The following is a 26,679-nucleotide window of genomic DNA, read 5'->3' as shown; positions in this document are numbered from 1 at the left end:
AAAATAAACAAATAACAAGTGTTAGTGAGGATGTGGAGAAAAGCAAATCCTCTTGCCCTATTTTTCGAATTATAAACTGATGCAGCCACTACGGAAAAGTGTGGAGAGTCCTCAAAAAATTAAAAACAGAACTACCATAGGACCCAGAAATTCCCTTCTGGGTATCCATCCAAAGAAAAGAAAAATACTAATTTGAAAAGATATTTGCAACCCCTATGTTCACTGCAGTATTATTTATAATAGCCAAGATATGGAAGCAACCTAGGTGGCCAAAAATAAATGAATGGACAAAGAAGAGGTGGTATATATACACAATGGAATATTACTCAGAAGTTAAAAAAAAAACAAAACAAAACCCAAACATGAAACCTTACCATTTGTGGCCACATGGATGGACCTAGAAGGTACCACAGTAAATGAAACATGTAAGTCAGACAGGGAAAGATACACACCATATGATTTATATATGGAATTTAAAAAACAAAACAAAACAAAAACAGACTCATAGATACAGAGAACAGATGGTTGCCAGAGAGGAGAGGGAGGGAAGAATAATTAAAAATGGTAAAGGAGAATAAGAGGTACAAACTTCCGGTTATACAATGAATAAGCCACAGCAAGGCAGCACAGGGCACAGGGAAGACAGTCGGTCATACAGCGGCGTTTCATGGGGACAGATGGCTATCGGACTTACTGTGGGGATCACATTGTAAGGTATGTAATAAATGTTAAATCACTATGTTGTACACCTGAAACTAATATAATATTGTATGTTGACTACATTTTAATAAAACATTTTTTAAAAACTTATTTTAAATGCTTCTGATTTTATAAAAGGCCTTAATATTTTGAACTGTCTTTTTATTTAATGCTAATGGTTATTGTACATGTTTTATAAATGTTTTCTATTCTGCATTTCAAACTGAGTCAACTATAAATGACACAATTATAAAGAGTAATATACTAACAGTTACACATTTAACTTTGCACAAAAATCTAGTTTGAAGAAGTATTATGTTAGTAAATAAGTATATCTTTACCCCAATCTTTAAAAACTTTTATGAAACCTAGAATAGACATATTGAAATTAGATTTCCTGGGCAATCCTAGAAAAATAAATGGCTAAAGAATATTTGCAAAGAGGGAATAAGCTACAAAATGAGAACTACAGAATTATAATCAACTAAGCTGTCTTCAAATATGATTTGTGTGATGTGCGTTTCCATATTCTAGTCCCTTACACTTAGTCTTTATTATATCTGATAATCTAACAAATAATACTATTAAAAACTGCTCTTCCTTAGAGAGGAAATTGCAATAAAATGTGTAACACCTTGTGTACAGTTACTAGCTTAATAAAATATTACCCAAATACTAAGTAATAACTAGTGTTTAAAATGTACAGCAGGAAACTTTTGAAAAACAAGACTATCTCTGTTCCAAATTTAGGACAATTTAAATGATTTTCAATATAGCTCAACTTAACATGAGGGTTACAGTCGGTTAGATCTCACTGACCAGACTTCCATAATGTGATTACGTAGGTGGACCAACAGAATCAGTGAGTTCCCTTCTTTAGCTGAATTACACTGGATTCCTACCACGAGCCTATTGAGGAGACTCATGAGGAAAGGATCCATCATCCACGTCCTTGCAGAAAACCCATCCCACACCCACAAGAAAAAGTGCAAGTAGCTTCGTCACTGGAGACCGTAAGTCTGCGTGGAATTATTCAATGTGAGGGCCACAATCAGAGAACGTGGGTCTTTCTTATTCTTGTGGACTGTGATCTTTCCTTTCAAGGATTCACCTATAGAAGAAAGGCAAAAAAAAAAAATATGTTTAAGAATTCAAGGAAAACAGTCTAAAAGAAAAGTAATGTACACCTGTAGTTCTCTTTTTTGTTATAAGATGTTTCACTAGTTTTTTTTTAAGATTTTATTTATATATTTTTAGACAGAGGGGAAGGGAGGGAGAAGCAGAAGAAAAGAAACATCAATGTGTGGTTGCCTCCTGCATACCCCAGGCATGTGCCCTGACTGGGAATCAAACTGGCGACCCTTTGGTTTACAGGCCAGCGCTCAACCCACTGAAACACACCAGCCAGGGCTGTTTCACTAGTTTTCAAAAATGTTTCAATTGTCAAATCCGTGTGAAAGAATAGCATTACAGTGGCCATGCAGGGTCGGGGAGCACTTTTACTGGACTCCTGAGTATGAGGTCCTATGGTGAGTCTGAACACACAGAAAAATACAAGATGTAATTCCTGCCCTCCAAGAGTTCACCTGAGGTCAAGGGTAAGAAATAGCTGTATCAACAATTACAACAGGTTTATGTCTAAAGTGCGCTGAAAGTGAAAACGGGATGAATGAAAGGTAGTGAAAGGCAAAGTTTCACAAGAATTAATGAGAGAATTATCTGAGGACTAAAGTCATTATTAACTTAAGGCAGGCACATGGAATGGCATTTAAGGGAGAAAAAAACATTACAGAGAGCCCTCAGGGAAGGACATTCTCAGGAACTGAAAATTACAGTTGAGAAAACTTAAATTTGAATTTTACAGAGCCACATGACAAAGCTGTTAGCGTTGAAACTACCAACATTGTAAACTGGAAAACAGAACTTACACAGGCCGAACAGTTAACACAAAACAATTATATATTTGTTTAAAGGTAAAAATGGACTCCCTAAAAACTTACACTGTACGCTCCAAATTTTATTTTACTCCAAAATGGAATTATATCATATATCATATATATCATATATATGATATATGATACACATATCATGAAGCATATATGATACACATATGCTTGAGTACAAATACTTCTCATTTAAGATTTTTCCCATTTATTTACCAAGGGCCATTTAAAAATAACAAAAGAGATGGCTAAGTTGTAACTGGTCCGTCCCATTACTTGCTTTAGTAGGAGTAAGATCACACCAAGTAGCATCAGGTAGAGCTTCGGTATCTGGAGGAACACAGTGAGACTCCATATAAAATGACTAGGAATTCTACATAAAACTATCCTTCCGATCTATGAGCAGGATGTATGCTTCCATTTATTTGTATCTTCTTCAATTTCTTTCTTCACATTCTGTAGTTTTCCAAGTACAGGTCTTTTACATCTTTGCTTAAATTTACTACTAGGTGTTTTATTTTTATTTTTTGCTCCTATAGTAAATGGGATTTTTTTCTTAGTTTCTCTTTCTGATAGTTCATTGTTGGTGTACAAAAATGCCATCGATTTCTGAATACGGGCTTTGTATCCAGTACTTTGCCGGATTCATTAGGCCCAGTAGACTAGGGACTAATGGAGACTACATTATGGAGACTACAGGGTTTCCTATGTATACTACCATGTCATCTGCAAATAATGACAGTTTTACTTCCTCCTCTGCAACTTGGATGCCTTTTATTTCTGTGGCTAGGACCTCCAATACTATGCTGACAAAGAGTGGTGAAAGTGGACACCCTTGTCTCATTCCTGGTCTTAAGGGAAACACTACATCAAATTAAAAAGCTTCTGCACGACTAAAGAAACCATCATGAAAATGAAAAGGGAGCATACTGTTTGGGAGAACATATTTGCCAATGACACATCAGACAAGGGTTTAATCTCTAAAATATATAAAGAATTCATACAACTCAACACCAGGAAGACAAACAATCCAATTAAAAAATGGGCCAAAGATTAAAGATAAAGAGAGAATCTTTAAAGCAACAAGAGAAAGGCAGAGAGGTACCTACAAAGGAGTTCCTATAAGACTATCAGCTGATTTCTCAAAAGAAACTTTACAGGCTAGAAGGGACTGGCAAGAACTATACAAAGTGATGAAAAGCAAGGACCTAAAAGCAAGATTACTCTATCCAGCAAAGCTATCAATTAGAACTGAAGGACAGATAAAGTGCTTCCCAGACAAGGTAAAGCTAAAGGAGTTCATCATCACCAAGCCCTTACTGTATAAAATGTTAAAGGGACTTATTTAGGAAAAAGAAGATCAAAACTATCAACATTGAAATGATAACAAACTCACAACTATCAACAACTGAATCCAAAAAACAGAAACAGTCTATGGCCATACCACTCTGAACACATCTGAAAAACAAAAATGAACTAAGCAACAACTAGAACAAGAATAGAATCACAGATATGGAGATCATTTGGAGGGTTATCAGCTAGGAGGGGAAGGGAGAGAATGGGGGAAAAGGTATAGAGATTTAGAAGCATAATTGGGTAGATACAGAATAGACAGGGGGATGGTAAGAACAGTATAGGCAATGGAAAAGGCAAAGAACTTAGTGCACAACCCATGGACATGAACTAAGGTGGGGGGACTGTGGAGGGAAGGGGGAACCATGTAGAGGGGGAAACTGGGGGAGGAGGGCAAAGGGGAAAAACTGGGATATCTGTAACAGCATAATCAATAAAATATACTTAAAAAAAAAAAACAAAAACAAAACCATCTTCCTCCAGTCCGTGGGGCCCCAGCACCTGGCACCAGCCTTGCCACTGCCCTCCGGCGCTGTGGCCCCCACCCGGGGGACTCCCTCAGCAGGGAGATCCCATCAAAAAATACTACCTGTGTGTCTGTCTCCTACTCCAACAAAAGACTTTCTTTTATTGTGGAATAAATAAATGAACAAATGAATACATAAAAATAAAACAATAAAAACACCTTTGTTATTGAGATAAACAACTATCAGAATCTGATTGCTTTAATTTGCATTTCCATGATGATCAGTGGTGATGGGTATCATTTTGTATGTTTAACCACCATCTTAAAAAAATCCGTTGTGCTTCCTTGTCGATGTATGTGAGGTATTTTTACAAATACTTCCTTTTGGTGTGTGTGCCCTAATGGTTGCTCCTTTTTTATTTTACTTGCCTTAGAAGTGTTAAAAAAATGTAAGTTGCCTTGTTTGTAAATGTTCTATTCAATCCTTAGCATAAGGATCAAAATAGGAATGTTCCATGGTCCTTATAAAGCAGGTTATCAGATTCTTCATTTCGGGTTGAAAGGATATGCCTACAAGAGCTCTATGCATTCCTCAATGTATACATACAGCCCAAGTCAAGATGAATTAGTAATGGATACTTTTGTTAAATTATTACAAAAAAAGTTTTAAGCATCAATATTATACAAAGAAAACATCTGAATAATTTCAGATTATCCAGACATGACATTGTCTGAATAACATTGCCTTATAAGCTCAGTATAATTTTCAGGTCTTAAAACAAAATACAAATAAAACAGCTAGTTTTATAATAAACTTAAATTTCTAAATGAGGGTGCAAACAGCATCCATTTAAGTAAATTAAACAGCACGAAGGGTCACAGTAATAAATACATATTTCACACTGCTGAACTCTCTTCAATTGTTAAGCCTGACTGAAGAGTCAAGGCAGTGGCTGCGACATCAGAATGGATCGGAGTAATTAATCAGTGTCAAACAGATATAAAATGACTGATGATGTTAAGTGTGTATACTGTGGTGAGAGCGACAAAGGACGTTCTCTGTGGAGCTGAGCTGTACTACCCTGTTTTAATCATCGGCAGATGTCTATTAGTATACCACAAAGCAGCGTTACAGTTCAATCATGAAGAAAGTCAATTTCATGTGGTTTAAATTCAGTGGTTTTTAAAAACTGTTTCTTCCACAGCAATGAAATTTCATTTCCCCAAAAGAGGAAAAAATAAAAATTCATTATTTTCACTATAACAGCATAGAGTTAAAAAAAAAGAAAAGAAAAAAAGTAAATGGATTCTCCATTTTTTAAAGAAAGCTTACTAGGTATATATAGAGAAAGAGCTTGATTTTAGTCATATTCCCAAAGCCAAATAATATGAAAATGTTGGGGGTTTTTAAAGTAAACACTACCATATGAGTTTGTACAGTAAAACTACATTATTTTTAAAGGTAAAAACACACACCCTGGATCTAGCCTTGAAGTAAGTGTCCTCTAGCCCCTTTGAGAGCATTCATTCTTCCTCCCACAGCGCTGGAGGTGCTCGGATGCTTAAAGCATCTCTTTTGGAACTATTTTTTTTATCTACATTATGAATAAAATAACAAACAAAACAAAAACAAACTAAGCTCATTATTTTATAGTTCCATTTTGCTTTTGGCCAAATGTAGAATTCTTTGTCTAAGAAATTTCCTATTCACATTGTCTTTTCCTACTTTCTAAGTATCAAGTTTACTCCCAAGGGCTAGTTTTATCATTATCCCCACACCCCCCTCAAAGATTTACCATTACTGACAATACAGATACACACAAAATCTAGGCAGAATAACTGTATAAATGTTTATAAAATTTTAATTATTAAAAAATCTTGTCATATTACTTTCTAGACACTAAGGGTCTATTTCTGGATTATTCTCTATTTGTTATATTAAGCTATATGTCTATAGTGTATAGCAATACTATACTGTCTGGGTTAATGTAACTTTTTAGTAAGTTTAGAAATCACATAGTTAAAGGATTTCAATATGGTTCTTCCTCAAAATTGTTTGGCTACTCTAGGTCTTTTATATTTGCATGTAAATTTTAGAGTCAGCCTATTTCTACCTTGCTAAATAAATTCACTCACTAAATTCTGCAGTTTTTATGGTAGGTTCCTTAGAGTTTCTATACACGCAATCGTGTTATCTGTAAATAATGACGATTTTGTTTCCTCCTTTCCAATGACTTTTAATTCTTTCTGTTCCTCATTGTACTGTCTTACACTTCCAACATTAAGAGAGCAGGAGAGGTCAGAATGAGCCTCGTCCCAGACATGGGGGAAAGCCTTCAGACTTTCTCCGTTCAGCAGGATGTTCGCGGCAGACTTTGTGTGGGTGCTTTCACCAGGGTGTGAACGTTCTCTTTTATTTGCAGTTTGCCTGAGTGTTTATCATGAATGGACATTTAATTTTACCAAATTATTTTTCTGTATCCATTGATGTGATCATGTGGCTTTTCTTTAGATTGTCAACTGCATGGATCACATTAAATGACTTAAAAAAATACTGAATAAGCCCTGCATTCCTGGATTAATTCCCCCCACCTCAAATATGGTCATGGTGCTGTTCATTTTATAATATTGCTGGATTCGGTTCCCAGTATTTTGTTGAGGATTCATGCATCTATATTCATAAGGGATACTTGGTCTGTGGTATAATTTTCCTATACTATGTTTGTCTAGTTTTTGGTACCAAGGTAATACTGCCCTCATAAAATTATGTAGCTCTATTTTTTGGAAGAACCTGTGTAGAACTGGTGTTTTTCTTCTTGAAGTGGTTGGGAGAATTTGCAATAAAGCAATTTGGGCCTGGAAATTTGTCTTATGGAAACAGTTTGAGGTTGGCAACCTGTTTTTGTAAATAAAATTTAATCGGAACACTGTCACACCTGCTCATTTACCTAGTGCCCCTCAGAGATGAAGGAGTCTGCGGGACCCCACTGCTGCCGCTGCTGCTGCTGCTGCCATGGCAAAATGATCAGGGGAGGGGAGTATGAGAGAACAGACAGAAGGAAAACGGGTATTTCCCCCACTCTGTGAGCAGCAGGAGATGTTTTTTTGATTCCTCAAGCTAGAATTAGAGGGCTCCTTCGGGAGCTCCATCCGATGATGCCCTTTTCCAGGTTTCAGGCTGTTTGGAGTCCAAGTTGGAGAATACTGGAGGAAAATAAACCGTAATTTATCACCAGTTCAGTGATACTTCAAATTCTGGTCCTCCTTCCCAAATGGTCTGCTATCATTTCCTTTCCAGAGATCGCAAATCTGTTCCGCACATTCTGGTTTTAAAGCTGCACTGGGTGGGTGAGATACGGAATGTGCTTGTATCATCTCACCTGGAACTGAACTCACTGTGCCTTCATATTTAAATGTGTTTTCTGTAGACAGCATTTACTTTGCTCTTGCTTTTATTCAGTTTATTTCTGCATTTTAATTGGCATGGTTAGACCATTCACATTTATTAAAAATATTTTTTTAGAGTTTTAGGTTAACAGCAAATTGAGAGGAAGGTACAGAGGTATCCCATATCCTCTTGCCCCCGACACGCATAGCCTCCTCCATTATCACCATCACTCATCGGAATGGCACTTTTTTTTTTTTAACCAAGGATTAACCTCCATTGACAACACATCATAATAATCAAAAGTCTGTAATTTACCTTAGGGTATAATGACATGTATCTGTCATTATAATATCATGGAGAGTATTTCCACTGCCCAAAAAATCCTCTGTGCTCTGTGCATCTGTATTCTCTACTCCCAGCAACCACTGATCTTTTCACTACCTTCATATTTTTGCCTTTTCTAGAATGTTACATGGTTGAAAACACAGTATGTAGCCTTTATAGTGTAAGAACTATACAATATACCCTGGTTGGTGTGGCTCAGTAGATTAAATGCTAGCCTGCAAACCAAAAGGTCACTGATTTGATTCCCAGTTAGGGCACATGCCTGGGTTGCGAGCTAGGTTGCCAGTAGGAGGCGTACAAAACGCAACCGCACATTGATGTTTCTCTCCTTCTCTTTCTACCTCGCTTCCCCTCTAAAAATAAATAAATAAAATCTTAAAAAAAAAAGAACTATATACTATATTTCCAATTTCTCATTTTCTTTTTTTACCATTGCTAAATATTTTTCTCCATACGTTCTGAAATCCACAATACATTCTTTTGCTTTAAATAGTCAATTATCTTTTAAGAAATTGAAAAAAAGAGATAAAAAAAGCTTTTTTATATACTCATACATCTACCATTTCTGGTATTTTCCATGTTTTGTTTAGATCCAAGTTTCCACTTGATCTTTTCCCTTCATTTGAAGAACTTACTTTAATATATCTTCTATTGCTGGTCTGCTGGAGATGAGTTATTTCAGTATTTCTGAAATAATTGCTATATATATATAGAAGTATTATATATATAGACATTTATATATATAAACTTCTGGAACAGTTTATAGAATCTAGGTTGACAGGTTGGTTTTAGCACTTTGAAAATGTCATTTGATTATCATTTGGCTTACATAATTTCTGGTGAGTATTTTGAAGTTATTCTTTGTTCTTCTATGTTTCCTTTTTCTCTGGATAATGTTAAGATTAAAATAAATTCTCTCCCTGGCCAGTGTGGCTCAGTGGATTGAGCGCCAGCCTGCAGACAGAAAGGTCACCAGTTTGATTCCCAGTCAGGGCACATGACTGTGCTGCAGGCCAGGTCCCTGGCTGGGGGCTTGCGAGAGGCAATGGATCAATGTTTCTCTCGCACATTGATGTTTCTCTCCCTCTTATTCTTCCTTCTCTCTAAAAATAAATAAATAAAACCTTAAAAAATTAAAGACCTAAATTATCACTGTTAATCAGCATTTTATTTATGATGTGTTTCGGTGTTAATTTTCTTTGCATTGATCCTACTTGGGGTTCACTGGGTTTCTTCCATCTGTGTGTTATAGTTTTCATCAAACATAAGAAAATCGGCCATTATTATTTCTTCACATGTATTTTCTGCCCCTACTACTTCCACGAACTTCTACAATTACATTTAAATACTTCTGTGTTCCTACAGGAACTGTGGATACTGTGGTTACTGTGGATACATTCATTTTAAAAAATAGGTTTTTTCCCCCTCTGCTTCACTTTTTATACATTTATTGTTATATCTTCAAGTTCATTGATCTTTTCTTCTGCCATTAATTCCATCAAATGACATCTTCATAGATACTGTGATTTTCATCCCTAGAAGTTCTATTTAAATTTTACATACCTTTTCGTATTTTACTATGTTCCCATGAAAGCAGTTATATGTTTCAACATGCTTGAGTGTCAGTTCCATCACTTGTTTCTATTCAGCGTTTGACTGATTGCTGGCCATTATGAATTTTATGTTGCTGAGTGTCAGGCTTTTGTTTTTTTCCTTCGTTGCCATTAACATTACTTATGGCTCAGTTTTTCCCCTTCAAGGCTTGCTGTAAAGCTCCGTTAAGGATCATGCAAAGTAGCCTTTACTCTAGGGATAGTTTGTCCCCCTATGAAGCTATAGTCCTTCTGGAATCTCTACTGTACAGGGTCCAGATGGACTTCTAACATAGCTGGTGGGAACTTAAATACCACAGCTCTGTGTAAACTCTGAGAAGTCAGCTGGTTCACAGCTGATCCAGCTGCTTTGCCCGACCTCAGGCATTTCATCTACATAGCACATCCTAAGTGCTCATTTAAAACTCAACAAATCTACAGCCTATGTAGATTTTCTGATTAGCACGTCCTCTTCAGTACTCTGCCCCACAACTTTTGGCTTCTATTCATTAGTATCACCATCAGAGGCTTATCAGGGCTAAAAAAAAAAGGTGATGTACCTGTGTACTTACACCATCCTTTCTTTATACTTCCATAGCTGAGAATAACCACATTTTCCTTAATTTGAATTCTTCCTTTCAAATCTTTCTTCAGGATATGCTACTGTAGGGTATTCTATTTTGTAATGTATTGGCCTTACTATTTGAATATGAGAACACACACAGTGGCAGTGAAGGAAACAGGATGCGGAGAGTGTCCGAGGACAACATTAGGATCGCACGCCCCCTCAGAGTATTCTGAAAAAGTCGAATCGAGTACTAGGATGACTAGGGAAGAAATAGCTAGGATTTCAAATTTCTACTAGACATCAAATAATATTTTGTTGTAATTAGGTAGGAGAATTTTCAAATGCCATCTTAAATCTTCTTCAAGATTAAAACACAAATGAATTAACAATGCCTTTGAAATTATAGCATTAGGACTACAGACTAGTTATGGTGAAGAAGAAAGCACATTTTCAAGTTCCTAAACATCAGTCCAAATACCAGAACTACACAAAAACAAACAAAGAAATGAGAATGTGAAAGGCTTCCGTTTGTGTTTGCCTCATTTTAGACTTGCTGTGCTCAGCCTTTCTGGAGAAAAGCGACACGGTCTGGGATCTCCTTCTGCGGCACCGCAACTCCGAGTGAGAAATGACAACAAGGCTTCACTCCAACAGAGTTCACCTGCGCCTGCTGAATTCAACTTACGCATCAACAGTGAAGTCAAAACCACAGGATTTTATGGAACATTTCATTATTTTTTAAAAGTAGAATATTTTTAACTTTATTTTTATTGCAGACACTATTACAAATGTCCCTATTCTCTCCTTCCCTTTGCCCACCTCCAGCCAGCCCCACTCCCCCTCCCCTCTGGCCATCACCACACTGTTGTCTGTGCCTATGGGTTACGCATGTATGATTTTTGGCTAATTCTGTCATCTTTTTTCATCCAGTCCCCCAACAATAGCTGTGTCTGTTCCATGTTCCATGCCTCTGTTTCTATTTTGTTCATCAAATTCTACATATGAGTGAGACCGTCTTGCATTTGTTTTTCTCTGACTGGCTTTATTTCCCTTAGCATAATAAGCTCTAGCTCCATCCATACTGTTACAAAAGGTATAAGTTCCTTCTTTTTTTTATGGACACATAGTATTCCATTGTGTAAATATACCACAGCATTTTTTCCACTTATCTACTGATGGGCACTTGGGCTATTTTCGAATCTTGGCTACTGTCAATAACACTGCTATGAACACAGGGGTGCATATATGGTTTGGAATTGGTGTTTCAGGGTTCTCAGGATATATTTCCAGAAGTGGGATCGCTGGGTCAAAAGGCAGTTCCATTTTTAATTATTTGAGTAAACTCTGCACTATTCTCCACAGTGGCTGCACCAGTCTGGATTCCCACCAACAGCATATAAGGGTTCCCTTTTCTCCACATCCTGGCCAGCATTTGTTTGATTTACTGATGGCAGTCATTCCGGCAGACGTGAGGTACTACCTCATTGTGGTTTTAATTTGCATCTCTCTGGTGATTAGTGACATTGAGCATTTTTTCATATGTCTACTGACCATCTGTATGTCCTCTTTGGAGAAGTGTCTACTCAGGCCCTTTGCTCCTTTTTAAATTAAAATGTTTGTCTTCCTGGTGTTAAGTTGTATAAGCTCTTCATATATTTTGGACATTAACCCCTTATCAAATGTATCATTGGCAAATATGTTCTCCCATAAAGTGGGTTCCCTTTTCATTCTGTTGATTTCTTTTGCTGTGCAGAAGCTTTTTAGTTTGATGTAGTCACATTTATTTATTTTTTCCCTTGCCCTAGGAACTATATCAGCAAAAATATTGCTACAAGAGATGTCTGATATTTTACTGCCTATGCTTTCTTCTAAGATTTTTATGGTGTCATCACTTACATATAAGTTTTTTGGCCATTTTGAGTTTATTTTTGTGTATGGTTTGAGATGGTGGTCTAATTTCACTTGTTCGCATGTACTCATCCAATTTCCCCAATGTCATTAATTGAAGAGACTGTTTTTACTCCATTGCATGCTCTTGCCTCCTTTGTCAAATATTAACTGACCATTAAGGGGTGGGTTTTTTTTCTGGGCTCTATGTTCTGTTCCATTGATCAATATGCCTTTCTTATGCCAGTACCAGGTTGTTTGGATTACAACGGCCTCATAGTACAGTTTGATATTAGGTATTGTAATTTCTCTAACTTTGTTCTTCTTTCTCAAGATTGCTAAGGCTATGTGGGGTCTTTTTTGGTTCTGTATTAATTCTTGGAATATTTGCTCTAGTTCTGTGAAATATATTATTGGTATTTTAATATTGCATTGAATCTCTAGATTGCTTTGAGCAGAATGGACATTTTAATAATGTTGATTCTTCCAATCTATGAACACAGTATATGCTTCCACTTATTTGTATCTTCCTCAATTTCTTTCTTCAATGTCCTATAGTTATCCAAGTGCAGGTCTTTTGCCTCCTTGGTTAAATTTATTCCTAGGTCCCTTATATTTTTGTTGTTGTTCCAATAGTAAATGGGATTGTTTTCTTAGTTTCTCTTTCTGATAGTTCATAATTGGTGCATAAAAATGCCACCAATTTCTAAATATTAATTTTGTACCCTGCTACTTTGCTGAATTCATTTATTAGATCTGGTAGTTCTTTTGTGGAGTCTTTAAGGTTTTCTATGTACAGTATCACATCATCTATGAATAATGACAATTTTATTTCTTCCTTTCCAATTTGGATGCCTTTTATTTCTTTTTCTTGTCTGATCGCTGTGGCTAGGACTTGCAGTACTATGTTGAACAAGAGTGGTGGAAGCTGATATCCCTGTCTTATTCCTCATCTTAGGGGCAACACTGTTAGTTCTTGCCCACTGAGTATGATGTTGGCTATAGGTCTTTCATAGATGGTCTTTATTATATTGAGGTATGATCCCTTGATTCCCATTTTACTGAAAGTTATATTTATCATAAGTGGTGCTGGATTTTATTAAATGCCTTTTCTGTACCTATTGATATGCATGTGATCTTTATCTTTCATTTTGTTTATATCACATTTATTGATTTGCAAATGTTATACCAACCTTGCATTTCCAGAATGAATCCCACTTGATCTTGGTGTATGATCTTTTTAATGTATTGCTAGATCTGGTCTGCTAATATTTTGTTGAGGATTTTAGCATCTATGTTCATTAGGGATATTGGCCTATAATTTTCTTTCTTTATAGTTAGTGTCTTTATGTGGTTTTGGATTTGGGTTAATGCTGTCCTTGCAAAAAGACTTTGGAAGTCTTCTTTTCTTCTCTTGAATTTTTTGAAATAGTTTGAGAAGGACAGGCATTAGTTCCTCAGGAAATATTTTAAACATATAGAGGATAATATAATGATTACATGGGACCCACTACTCAGCTTTGTCTAATATTAACATTCTCCCACAGTTCCTTCAATTAAAAAAAAAATAGTTCACCTATAGGGCACTGAACCCCCTTCCTAGGCTTTCCTGATCTTATTTCTCTCCTTCTCCAAAGGTAAGCACTACACTGAATTCAGTGGTTACCATTCTTAAGTGTTGCTTCTTACTTTTACTATGTGTATGTGTGTGTGTATGTTTTTAAAAGTCATATAAATGGTATATTGTAGGAATCATTCTGCAACATTTTTGTTCAATATTGCTTTTTAGGAACACATTTATTTCATCTGCTATATTTTATTGTATGCAACTACCACATTTATCTATCTTCTGTTGATGGACATTAGAATTGCTTTTATTTTTCACTTCTACAAACCATACTGCTGTGAACGCTCCTGTACACAGGTTGTGGGAGAGACTGTCAGAATATGTGCCTAAAAAAACCCTGTGGTTGTAGGGATGGTACATCTGAATCTAACTTGATGGTATCAAACAGTTCTCCAAAGCTGTTGTGCCAGTTAAGACTACCAGCAGAAGAATATAAAAGTTACCTTTGTCTACATTATTGCCAGCACTTGGCGCTGTTAAAGCTTATGTACTTTTTTCCCCATAGTGATAGATAAGAAACAATGTCTTACAGTTTTGATTATCTTTTCTCTGAGTTACTAGTGATGTTGAATAACTTTTCACTGAAGATTGTTGTACATTCCGCTTTGCTACAGTCAGGAAGCTTTCAGTAAAGGTGGGACAAAAACACTCATGTGTAATATGAGTCTTCAATTTTAGAAAAGGTTTCACAATCAAATTCTAACTTTTGGAGCTAAGTGTGTAGTGCGTAAGGACTATGGGGACCATAGAAGTGCACAATCAATGAGGCATACAACAAAGGAATGCAGGAGTGACCAGTCCTTGAACACTGTAGGATCTGAGGAGGTGGAGACGGTGGACTGCGTTCTAGACAAATGTACATTGAATAAGATAATGCTGAATAACAGTCTCTTTAATTTTTACTTTAACTTTACTCAGTTGGGAAAATATTTCTTTTGGTTACATTTGCAACTTAGTAAGTACTAGTTATTACTTGAAGTTTTCTGAAATATTCTGTGGTACTCAAAGTAAGAGCTACATAATATGTAACATAAATTTTAACTGGCAGAAATTGGTTTTAAATAAAAGTTTTCTTTAAATTACTTTTCCCCCTTTCACCCAAGAACATTTTTTCATTGCTTTTAGAGAGAGGAAAGGGGGGAGGGAAAGAGAGACAGAGAGAAAGAAACACTGATGTGAGAGAGAAACATTGATCAGTTGCCTCCACATGCTCCCTGACCAAGGATCAAACCCCAATCTAGGTATGTGCCCTGACTGGGATACGAACCCACAACCTTTGAGTGTATAGAACAATGCTCCAATCAAGGCACACTGGCCAGGCCCTTTAAATTATTTCTTTAAAGGAAATCTTACCTTTAGCGACAGCATGAATGGACCTGGAGAATATTACGCTAAGTGGAATAAGCCCGTCAGAGAAAGACACATACCATATGATTTTACTTCTTTGTGGTATCTAATGAACAAAATAAACTAACAGACTAAACTGAAATGGACTCATGGACAGAGGACAGACTGACAGCTGTCAGAGGGGAGGAGTGCTGGGGAGCTGGGTGAAAAAGGTGAAGGGGTTAAGAAACAGACACAGACAACAGTGCGGTGACTGTCAGGAAAAGAGGCTGGGTGGATGGAAGAGGGTGAAGGAGGGGCAAACGGAGACAGAAGGAGACTTGACGCTGGGTGGTGAGCACATGATGCAATGTACAGAGGGTGTGTTCTGGAGTCGTACACTTGAAGCCTGGGTAACTTTTTTAACTAAAAAATGTCACTCCAAAAACTCAATAAAATTTTTTTAAATTAATTACCTTTTTAATCAAGTGATATGCCATCTTATTTCAGCATGTTATAAAGGCTTCAAATAGAGTGGGCACATAAAAAGTGGTTGTAGAATGAATAAATATTGTATACTTCAAAATAAATAATATACCCCCCCAATTTATTTTTCTTTCTCACCTGCTTTAACTGAAAATGGCTTTTCCAGTAGAAATATTGTTTGTTTCCAGTGTGTTTTGGTGCTCTGGGGGCCCGTAGAGAACATGACCTGCATTGGTGGAGTTCAAAAATATCTGATGAAGTACAAGATATTTAATATCATGGTACATTAATCTACTATATCACATACAAGCTCCAATTGCTTACAACAGCAAAATGTTTATGATCAAACACCTTGGGGCACAAAAATAAAATACAATGTATTTCACATAATTAATTCTTATGAGACAATTCAAAATACTTACCCTGTTGTGGCAATTCTTCTCAAAATATATATCAAAGTAGCCAGCAACTGCCTGTTTAAAAAAAAAGGAAAATAAATGATTAAACTAATTACATGACATAATTTATTATTCAGTCTTTTAAAACATGGCAAGTAAGAAACCATTTCAAAGACCAGACACCTCTTAAACTAGGGCAAGTCACCACTTTCCCTGGAAAGGATGTTTTAAGTAAAAAGAAAGTAATATAATTATGTAATTTGGCTTTTCTGTCCCACAGAAACAACATAATAAGGGTAACAAGGCTAATCAAATAATCAATATGTTTTATTAGGGAAATGAGACTACTAGAGAAATGAGACTGCTGAACGGTGGGAGACTGTGAGAAGAGGGAGAGGCCCGCTGGGGCCCCAGCCAATCCAGGATCTCCCACCGCGACACTGCCACGTGAGGTAGGCCACCTCGGACCCTCCGGCTCCAGCCGGGCTTCCAAGCTGCTGCCGCAGTATAAGAGACCCCAGGGGACACCAGCAGAAAAACTGGTAGATAAGTGCAGTGCAGACTGCAGAATCAGAAACAGGTAAATCTAAATGATTGTAACTTTAAGGCATTAAGTTTGGGGGTGGTTCATTACATAGCAATAAGTAACTAAAACATACACATTTATGCACAGACAGCTCATTGAATTTCCTCTGATATGGTGCATCTGATTTGAAAGCCAACTACTATAAATATTTTTGCAATAAGATCAGTGGAATATTTAAATGTTATTTTTTTCTGAAAATAAAATAAAAATGAGTAATAGTATTCAAATAAAATTTATGTTTAAGCAAATATTCAAAGGAGAAACTTCAAAGGAACTCTGAGGGTTGCTATGATAGCACAGAAAGGCCTCTAAAAGACATTAACATATTCAGATGAATCCATAGTTCTCATTTCTGTTTGTTTAAACTTTAAATGATACCATTCCTTTTTCTTTCACTAGTGGGACTGGCTTGATTTAACCTACTTTTAAAACTGGCATTAAATAAAACTTAGAAAATAGTGTTAAAAACAGGACACTGCTGCTTTTGTTGAGAATGTTAAGTTTTATTGATCTGTAGGGTTAATATGGATTGAATCCAAACCAAATTCAATATTTAACGTTCAGGTTCATTATACTTTAGATACCAAGAGAAAATCAAAATACTATTTATAATTCTGTCAAACAGAATCATAAAGCTATGTAGTACTCAGCTACAATTCTAGAAAACCATGCAGCTAATGAGATAATTTCTAAAATACAACATTTTTTCAGTTGGTTTTCTGATACCTCTCCACTGAGTAATTTAATTGTTGTCTTAGATTTATTCCTGTAGATCTATCTTGTTCACCACTACATACTTAGTGCCCAGAGCAGTGCCTGGCCACAGCACACAATTAACGTCTACTGAGTGAATGTGCTATGATACGGAATTTTAATATAGTACTTATTATGCTAATATTTTAGTTAGTTAGCCCTATCAGACTATAATTTATTTTTAAGTAAAGCCTATGAGTAACTTATGTTTTTATGCCCTCTACCCAGCACAAGCCTGTTAGACAGCAGGTTCTTGATAAATTTTAGTTAAATTAACATTTCTAGTCTTTAGTTTCTTAAATACCTTGTATAGCTAGCCTCATTACATAGTCAGGCACTTTATGAAACAACTGGATAACTAAACTTAGATGGAACTGATCATTTTCACCTCTGAAAAAAGTAAGAGTGTACAGAACAAATACAGGGAAGAAGGTGATAGAGCTGGGGATGCCCTAATTCTATGTATAAAGCTGCACAAGTCTCGGCTGAAACCCTGAGCTACATGGCCCTGGAGAGACCAAAAACAACATAACGAAGGCTGAGAGAACCGAACTAAAACCTGAATCACTGACACAAGCCCCAGGATTAATCCCTGAAAAAAACTTGTGTGGGGAAAATCCAAACCAACAAGTAACAGCTTAAAGAAGTAAAACAAGATCTGAAAAACCCAAACAAGTCTCAGACTGATTTCTTAAGTGTATATGCAGAGTAGAGTCCAAAACAATGTAGCAAATGCTTAAAGAACGAAACTCAGATTTGAATCCCTGTCTGCTGTCTGTCTGCCCAGACACTGTTGACAGAACTTACATTTTGACTTTACCTGGGCTGACTGCCTGCTAACACCAAACACGAACATTCTCTAGACAATGATAACATTACTGACAATCCATGCGACACAACACAGCATGTACGACAGCTAGGACATAATCCAAAATTACTCAACATACAGGGAATCAGGAAAATGCAACCAACTCCCAAAGATAAAAGACAATCCAGAGATGCCAACTCTGAGATGACCCAGAGGCTGTACTATCAAAGACTTTAAAGCTGAAATCCTAACTATGAGGGCACACAGTAACAGAAAACACATGGAAATGAATCAGAAGATAGGAATTCTCAGGAGAAAACAAGAAACTATAAAAAAGAACCACATGAAATATTTAGAAATGAAAAATACAATAACTGAAACAAAAGAACTCCCTGGGCTGCACTGCAGAGTAGATGTCAAGAGAAAAAAAAAAATCAGTGAATTTCAAGATAGATCAATAAAAATTGTCTAATTTAAAAAACCAAGGATAAAAACTTAAATAAAATGCATAGCGCCTCAGGGACCTGTAAATCTAACACACATATAATTGGAGGTCATGATGGAAAAGAAAAAGCTATTGGAGCAGGAAAAATACCTTTTAATTTTCTATATCCAGCAAAAATATCTTTCAGGAATAAAAGCAAAATAAAGATATTTTCAAGTGAAGAAACCAAAAATAACTCATTGCCAACACACTTTTTAGAAGAAATTTTAAAGGATATTCTTCAGGCTGATGGGCCATAATAGAAGGAAACCGGAAACACCATAAACAATGCGAGAACAACAGCGCCAATAAATAGTTGGGTCTTGTAAGAGACTGCTTTTTCCTTCTGAATTCCTTTACAACACCGATGACTGTGTAAGGGGAAGCTGTAGGTTTGACTGTAGGTCCAGTGGGTTACCGATGAACACACACATCATCACGAAGACCAGTGCAGGGGGCAGGAGAGTCGGAGGAAGGAAGGGTAAAATTCACCAACATGTGTGTTTATAAAAATTGGAACTGAAGAGGGCTTTTTAAATGCTACAAACAGGCAGACTTGATATACATGAAATCTAAAATTTTAGTATCAAAATTAAAAGGCAGCAAATCTGAGAACACTTGTAATATATATATATATATATAAAACAAAGGGCCACTTGTTCTTTGTACATTAAACTTCTAGATGTTAGTAAGAAAACAATGTGTCAAAAGAAATGAAGACAAGCCTGGCTAGTGTACCTCAGTGGATTGAACACGGGCTGCAAACCAAAGTGTCGCAGGTTCAATTCCCAATCAGGGTACATGCCTGGGTTGTACCAGCAACCGCACATTGATGTCTCTCTCTCTCTTTCTCCCTCCCTTCCCTCTCTAAAAAATAAATAAATAAAACCTTAAAAATAAAAAAAAGAAATGAAGACAAAAGAAATTTGAGAAAACTCAAATGATTCATAAACAGTAAAAAAGATGTTTGACTTGGAGAAAATAAATAATTAAAACAACCAGATATAATTTTCCTTGATTATATTGGGGAAAACATTGTTAAATGATAATATCCACAGTTTAGTGAAAAATGTGGCATTCATAGTGGGAAAATAAACTGAAATAACCTTTCTAGAGAGAACTTAGCAATGTGTATCAATAGAAAAAACATTTGTATTAGAGAGAAGTCAAACATGAAATAGTATACATGATATATTTCCATTTACATACAGACTTTTCAAAAACAGCAAAACTTACAGAGTTATAAGTCAGTATAGTAATTACCCTTGCATGGGGTAGTGACTGAAAGGGGTTACATGGCGGGCTCCTGGTTTGCTGGTAATAATTAGTTTCTTAAGCTGAGTGCTGAGTACATGGTGGGTATTCACTTTGGACAATTTTATCACACTACACTTAAGATTTCTGCACTTCTCCACTTTGTAAGTGTATGTTAGGTATTCGATTAAAATGCCTACATAATGTACATACTCAATGATCCAGGTATTCTAAAAAGTATTCTATGGAAATTATTATGTATGCTTGCAAAGATTTAGCCATAAGTTATCAATTTTAGCTCAAATTTTCAACAACAGGTAACTAGTTAATAAATCATAATACTTCCATATAATGGAATACCATTTGGCCATCAAAAGATAAATATTTATTGACTTGGAAAAAGTCACAATGTACTATTAAATGAAAAGAATAATAACATATATTATGGACACATTATATGTTATACAAATACACACACACACACACACACACACAGATAATTACTCAGCTACCAAAAGTAGATGACAGATTTGGAAAAGCCCTATTCTTTTTTTGTAATGTTTCCATTCTTTATGCTTATCTGTAACTTATATTTCTCATAAAAATTCACAGCTTCACCCTGGCTGGCGTAGCTCAGTGGATTGGGCACGGGCTGTGAACCAAAGCATCGCAGGTTCGATTCCCAGTCAGGGCACATGCCTGGGTTGCAGGCCATTGCCCCCAGCAACCGCACATTGATATTTCTCTCTCTCTCTTTCCTCCCTCCCTTCCCTCTCTAAAAATAAATAAATAAAATCTTAAAAAAAAATTCACAGCTTCTGTGATCTTATTTTTAATACTACTTGAATTAAATGACCTATCATATTGCATGAAGGCATTCAAGTCAACCATTACCTTTGAATCAGTTCCTTTAGTTCCTTTGAATTAGTTCCCCCAAATCAGTCATCTCTGTAACCCCAGGGGCTAGGGCAGTGTCTAATATGTAGGAGAAACTAAATGAAAAAAAGTATGACAAGTTTTCCCCAACTAGTATTTACACAATTTTTTCCAATAAAGAGATTAACAAATACAAAAAGAAAAAAGTAGAAGCTAGAGGAGTAAAGACGTATATGGAATAGTCACAGTAATTAGAAATTGCCCAAGTATATTAAAACATTAAGAAGACTTTTAAAGATGTAAATGGGTTTCATTAGAAGGGGTTTACTTTATAACTGTTCTTTAAGGTACACATGTTTTCTGCACTCCTAATATTCTATGTTAACAACAACAACAACAACAACAACAACAAAGTAGAAAAAAAATCCCAGTAAGCCAACAAAACTGTTTGTGAAAACAACAAATTCAGGTTTAAAAGAAGCTCATATAATATCATAAGATGTGACCTGAAATGTATAAGATATACCAAGTGAGACATCATATATTTAGCTCTGCTAAAAAACAGAATAGCAATATTAATATGGTAGAACTATTGTAGAATTTATAATTATAGACTATAGAATTTATAATTACAGGTTTTAATGAAGAAGAGAGGCTGGTACATGAATTTACAACAAAATTAAAAAATAAAAAGATCTGAGAACACAAAGATATTTTAAAACCTTTTTCCAATCCCCAAATTCAACTATCTATGAAATTTAGTTAAAAAAATCAAAGAAGAAACTAACCCTCCCCTCCCCCAGACCTCCAAAAACAGGTGGGAAAAAATGGATAATTTGAGGTAACCAAAAAGCAGTTTATAAGTCTCAGGACAAATAAATAAAATAGGAAAGGAAAAGAAAAGATCTAATTAATTTTGGTAAAAAGAAGGGGGCAGGTATCTATGACAAAGAGAAATCTGAAATCACATCTGTTTTACAGTTCCCTTTGAAATGCACTGCAGTGTATCTTCAGCTCCTCATGCAGATTTACCCTCCTAATGACCTTTGGTTGAGGGTAACATTAAGATCAGTTCCACAGCACACATTAGGCAGAAGCATGAGGAATGCTAGGAAGAAATTCATGGGGGATTAAGAATTATGTGCAGATAATCTATTCATCAGTTAGCATTCACATAACTGAACAAGCAGAAAACTCTTACTCTGAAAAACTAAAAAGAACTTCTGGTTTAAAAATGGGTAATTATTCTCAAATACAAGCAGAGCCTACAATGGCACTCAAATAAAAAGGATTTTATTTTTTCTGTATAAGTGATCCTTAGTAATTAAAATAGAGATTAGAAGAAAAAGAAAAAAACCTTTAAACTTGAAACACAGTCACATAAACCAATTGACCTATGACTAGGGTTTTTGTTTCTGCAAAGCCATATAACCAAAAATGTGTGCTGATTTGTGGATGAAACTATTTTACTGCAGAATATAAATGTCACCTTTTTCCAAATACAGTTCCATTATGTTGTTACCATCATGGCATCACTTTAACAGGGTATCTCCAGATCTTTTAAACATTAATTTCAATGAACTTACCCTTTTTTTATAAAAGCCATTCAAATGCAAGAAAAATCAAGCACTGGAAATTGAAAATGAAGACTAACAGACAATGGCAATAATTGACTGCAGCACAACTTGACATGTGCTTGAAAAAGATCAGATACATTAGAAAACCTGACCCCAGAATAAATTCCTCTTTATTTCCACAAATATATCTTGTCAGGGACAAAGGGAACACATGCTCAGGAAAAGAGGAAGTATTAAAATCAAATATCTGTAGAAGTTGAGTTAATCTGCAAAGATCACAATTAAATAAAATTTCACTAGATTATACCACAGTCAGAAAAATTTTAGTTCCCTTAAGCTGAGAGAAGACAGAGTGAGTGGAAATAAGAACACTGATGACGAGAGAAGAAAACAGAATGAAAGGAAAACACATGCATGCAGTAAATTTCTGGAATAGTTTGATCATGCTTATCATGTAGTGGCATCCTCCACAATTACTTTGAAGTACACAGGAAAATAGTAGGGGCATGTAACTGTATTGTGCATCTTAAATATTCTTAAGTATGAGAATACAGTTTGAGAATGAACTGCTTGTCTCTAAATTTCACAAAAGAAAATAATCCACAGCATTTGTAAACTGGATCATTTAAAAATCTGTTTTATACCACAATCTGTTTATCCCACACATAAAAAGGTAGACACAGTTCATTTTATACATGCTCATTTGAAGAACAATGACTTGAAATAAGAATGAATCACTTTCTCGTGTATTTCAGTGCGAGTATTTCTTTAAAGAGGATGTATCGTGTGTGCACGTAGCAGAATGGCAGCCAATGAAATAAGATCAGGCTAGACCTTATGAGGAAGAAAATTAAAAATTATCATTATCACTATCACCTGCAGGGAGTAATTTATCATTTCTGTTCCTCATTGGTATCATGTTCCAACAGCGTGTGGTTACAGCAGATACAATTAGGCAGCTGTCCACAGAAGTAGGAGGATAATGTGCTTTTGATGGAGTTTACCCAAGCATGGAGGCAGCGTGCTTGTAATCCATGCAGCAGGATCACTATAACAAAAATACAATTCGTTTTTTGTTGGAGTATTTCTCTCAAAATCTTAATATGGAATCCAAAAGCCAACTGCTGAGTTTAAAGTAAGTAAAAAAGAGTAAGAAGATAATGCATAAGAAAGATTTATTATAGTTTACATCACTGTATAAAAACCAACCAGATGAAAAGACAAACAAAAGCTATACAAGCTGCTATAAAAAAAGCATGAGCTCTGCTATTAAAACTAAGAAAACATAATCAACACATATGAAAATTATATACTATGACCTTCTCCCAATATTAACTATATCTGAAATAATGGATTCTTCCTTCTTCAATTAATTTTCTATTTTATCCCAAGAGAAAATTTGCATCTTTTCTTTCTTCCATAATTCCTCTAGGGAACAATACACATTAAATGCCATACACTTCTCAAGAGACTTTGCCAAATTGAGCAGTTTAGAAATAGACCTAGAAATATGGAAGTAGCAAAACAGACAATAACTCTAAAATTTTTGAAAGGTACTTTTATTGAAAAAACTCAATGGAATCGATTTTTTATCTACTTGAAATATTCCCAGTTATGAATAGAATTCTTTTTTAATAGAATACTTGGGTTGCTCCCTTGCAATTTCAAAATTGCTAATTATAGTGATTTTAAGGGGCATAAGAAATCACCTCTTCAGAGTCCAAAACCCAAGTACTTTAATTCTAACATTCCATAAATTGATACCTTACATGCCCTAACTGTTCTACATTTCTTCCTAGCTATAAATACAAGATATTATTTTACACATTAAATATTCAGAGACATCAATATTTTCACTGTAAAAAACCTTGTATAGTTTAATGTACATGCAGAAATGTTACACGTAAGTACATATCATGACGAATTTTCAAAAAGAATGCAGCTGTGAAACCAACAACTCAAATCAAGAACAGAGTATCTAGCATGCTAGTAATCCTCCCCTTACGCACTTAGCTAGTCTTAGGCACCTTCCCCCACAAGGGTATCTACTAGCCCAATTTGTTCTGTTTCCAGCTTCATTGAGATATAACCACCATATAACGTTATGTAAATTTAAGGTGTTCAGTGTGTTGATGTGATATACTTATACGTTGCCAAATGATTACCACCACATTGTTAGATGACTCCACCATCAGAATCACATAATTATCAGTTATTTTGTAATGAGAACGTTTAAGATCTATTCCTTTCAAGTATGTAATACAGTATTATTAACTATAATCGCCATGATATACAGTAAATCCTCATGACTTATTCAACTTATAAATTGAAGTTTGTCTTCCCATTCCCCCAGCCACTGGCAACCACCATTTTACCCTCGGTTTCTGTGCTTTTTTAGCTCTCACATATCAATACAGTATTTGTCTGTCTTTGTCTGACTCATTTCACTTAGCATAATGTCTTCAAGGTCCATCCTGGTTGTCACAACTGGCAGGATTTCTTTCTTTTCATGACTGAATACACTGCACATGTATGCCACATCTTTAGCCATGCATCTGGTGACAGCCACTTAGCTTCCGTATCTTGACTGTCATGCTACAATGAACATAGAGTGCAGAAGTCTTTTCAGATCTCGTTTTAATTTCCTTTGGATGTATATCCAGAGTGGGATTGCTGGATCATAAGGTAGTTCTATCTTTAATTTTTTGAGGAACCTCCATACTCTCTTCCACAGTGGCTGCACCAATTTACCATCCCACCAACAGTGCACAGGGGTTCTCTTTTCTCCACGTCCTCACCAGCATTGTTCTCTCACTACCACTATGATCTCTAAGAGCACAGATTAATTTTCACTATTACATACTTCAAATGAACAGCTGTTTTCACTGTTTAGGTAGAAGGCTCAGGCATTTGTTTAGACAGTGAGGATACGGAGGTGAAAACAGATATGGTGAGACTGCCCTTAAGGGCCTATAGGAATCTACAAGTGAACAAAAGACACTGAAAAGCATCACAAGTATGGTGAGTGCTATGACAGGGAATGCAGGAATATTTAATAAATGTATTAGAATCTACGTGGTGGAACTAGGGAAGGCTGCCCAGAGGCAGCAACATTTAAACTGCGACATAACAAATGAAGGAGATAGTTTAGAGAATGGGGAAGAATGTTATAGGCAGGGGACTGTAGGGAGGAAAAAACAGTGGAATAAAGACTCTGGATCCTGAAGTGGTGGGCTGGATAAAACATGTGACCCCTTTGCTGACAGCAACTATAAGAGTAACAAAATATAAAATACTGTATGTCTGAAGGTATCAGAGAGAGAAATTAAAGCATTACCAAGCCAAGACTGAGAAGGATCCAAAGAATGAGACTGACACTTGGGCCTGCCTCTGCCCTAAAGGCATTTACAAGCTCAGAGGAAGCAGCTAAGGGACTACCTGTGCAGCCCTTTTGTTGGCGTCACGTAGGGAGGAATACAAAAATGGGGCTCTTGTAATCCTCAGCCCGGCCCGTCCCATATCCATGTGGTTGGATGCCAAATGAAAGAATGAGGATGAGAAGAGAAAACTCAGACTGAACACTATGTGTAGCCTCTGGGACATCCAGGACATGCCAGTTGTTAAAGAAAAGGGCGTTCTGTGGTAGTCGCGTCATTCGCTTAGTGATCTAGAAATTAAAAATGTGACTCTGCAAGACTGTAGGCAGAAAGTAAGTGATTCTGCTTTGAGAAACAGCAGCTTTGCATAAATGCAGCATTTTGAAAGAAGGTCTCATTTCTCTACTACATTAGATATTCAGGTACACGAATAGGTCAGAGTTTTCACTGCATACTTTTGCTGATTAAAAAAAAAGGTCAGTTCAATCCTGATGGAATAAGTAAGTCCATCAGTGAATTCACACCACCCTAAACCCCCGTAAGCAATGAATAAGTTAAAAATAAACTTAACCCTTTCTTTAAGGCAAGACAGGAAAGTGAATGGTAATATTAATTGGATCATTTTATGAGCATGTTCTATGTGCCAGGAATAGTGGTAAATGCCTTTTGTATTATATCAGTTAGCACTCAAAATAATATCCAGGAGGATATAAGGGACTGGTATCATATCTCCACTTTTCACATAAATAATTTGGAGTTTGGAGAAATAAAGTATCTGTAAAGTCATACTTGTGAACTTGGCCCATTAAATCTAAAGCTTTCAATCACAGTGCTACATTGTTACTGTTTAAACTTTCCTCTTTGATTTTAAGCATTTTCAGAAAAC

General features: G+C 35.9%; 1 protein-coding gene across 1 annotated transcript in view; it reads right to left on the bottom strand.

Annotated features, from left to right (window-relative positions):
• Positions 1-281: 281 nt before the first annotated feature.
• Positions 282-26,679, bottom strand: part of PRMT3 (protein arginine methyltransferase 3) — a 106,791-nt gene continuing 80,393 nt past the window's right edge. Inside the window, exons 14-16 of the mRNA XM_045825641.1 lie at positions 16,103-16,153; positions 15,819-15,906; positions 282-1,810 (exon numbers count right to left, since the gene is read on the bottom strand). Of these exons, the coding sequence (XP_045681597.1) occupies positions 1,701-1,810; positions 15,819-15,906; positions 16,103-16,153 (249 nt within the window). The 3' untranslated portion in view covers positions 282-1,700. The remainder of the gene's footprint in view (positions 1,811-15,818; positions 15,907-16,102; positions 16,154-26,679) is intronic.

This window comes from Phyllostomus hastatus, unplaced genomic scaffold, assembly GCF_019186645.2.
Source record: "Phyllostomus hastatus isolate PE091 unplaced genomic scaffold, TTU_PhHast_1.1 phas_scaffold_585, whole genome shotgun sequence".
Lineage (NCBI taxonomy): Eukaryota > Metazoa > Chordata > Mammalia > Chiroptera > Phyllostomidae > Phyllostomus > Phyllostomus hastatus.
This window is presented reverse-complemented; position numbering and strand designations above follow the sequence as displayed.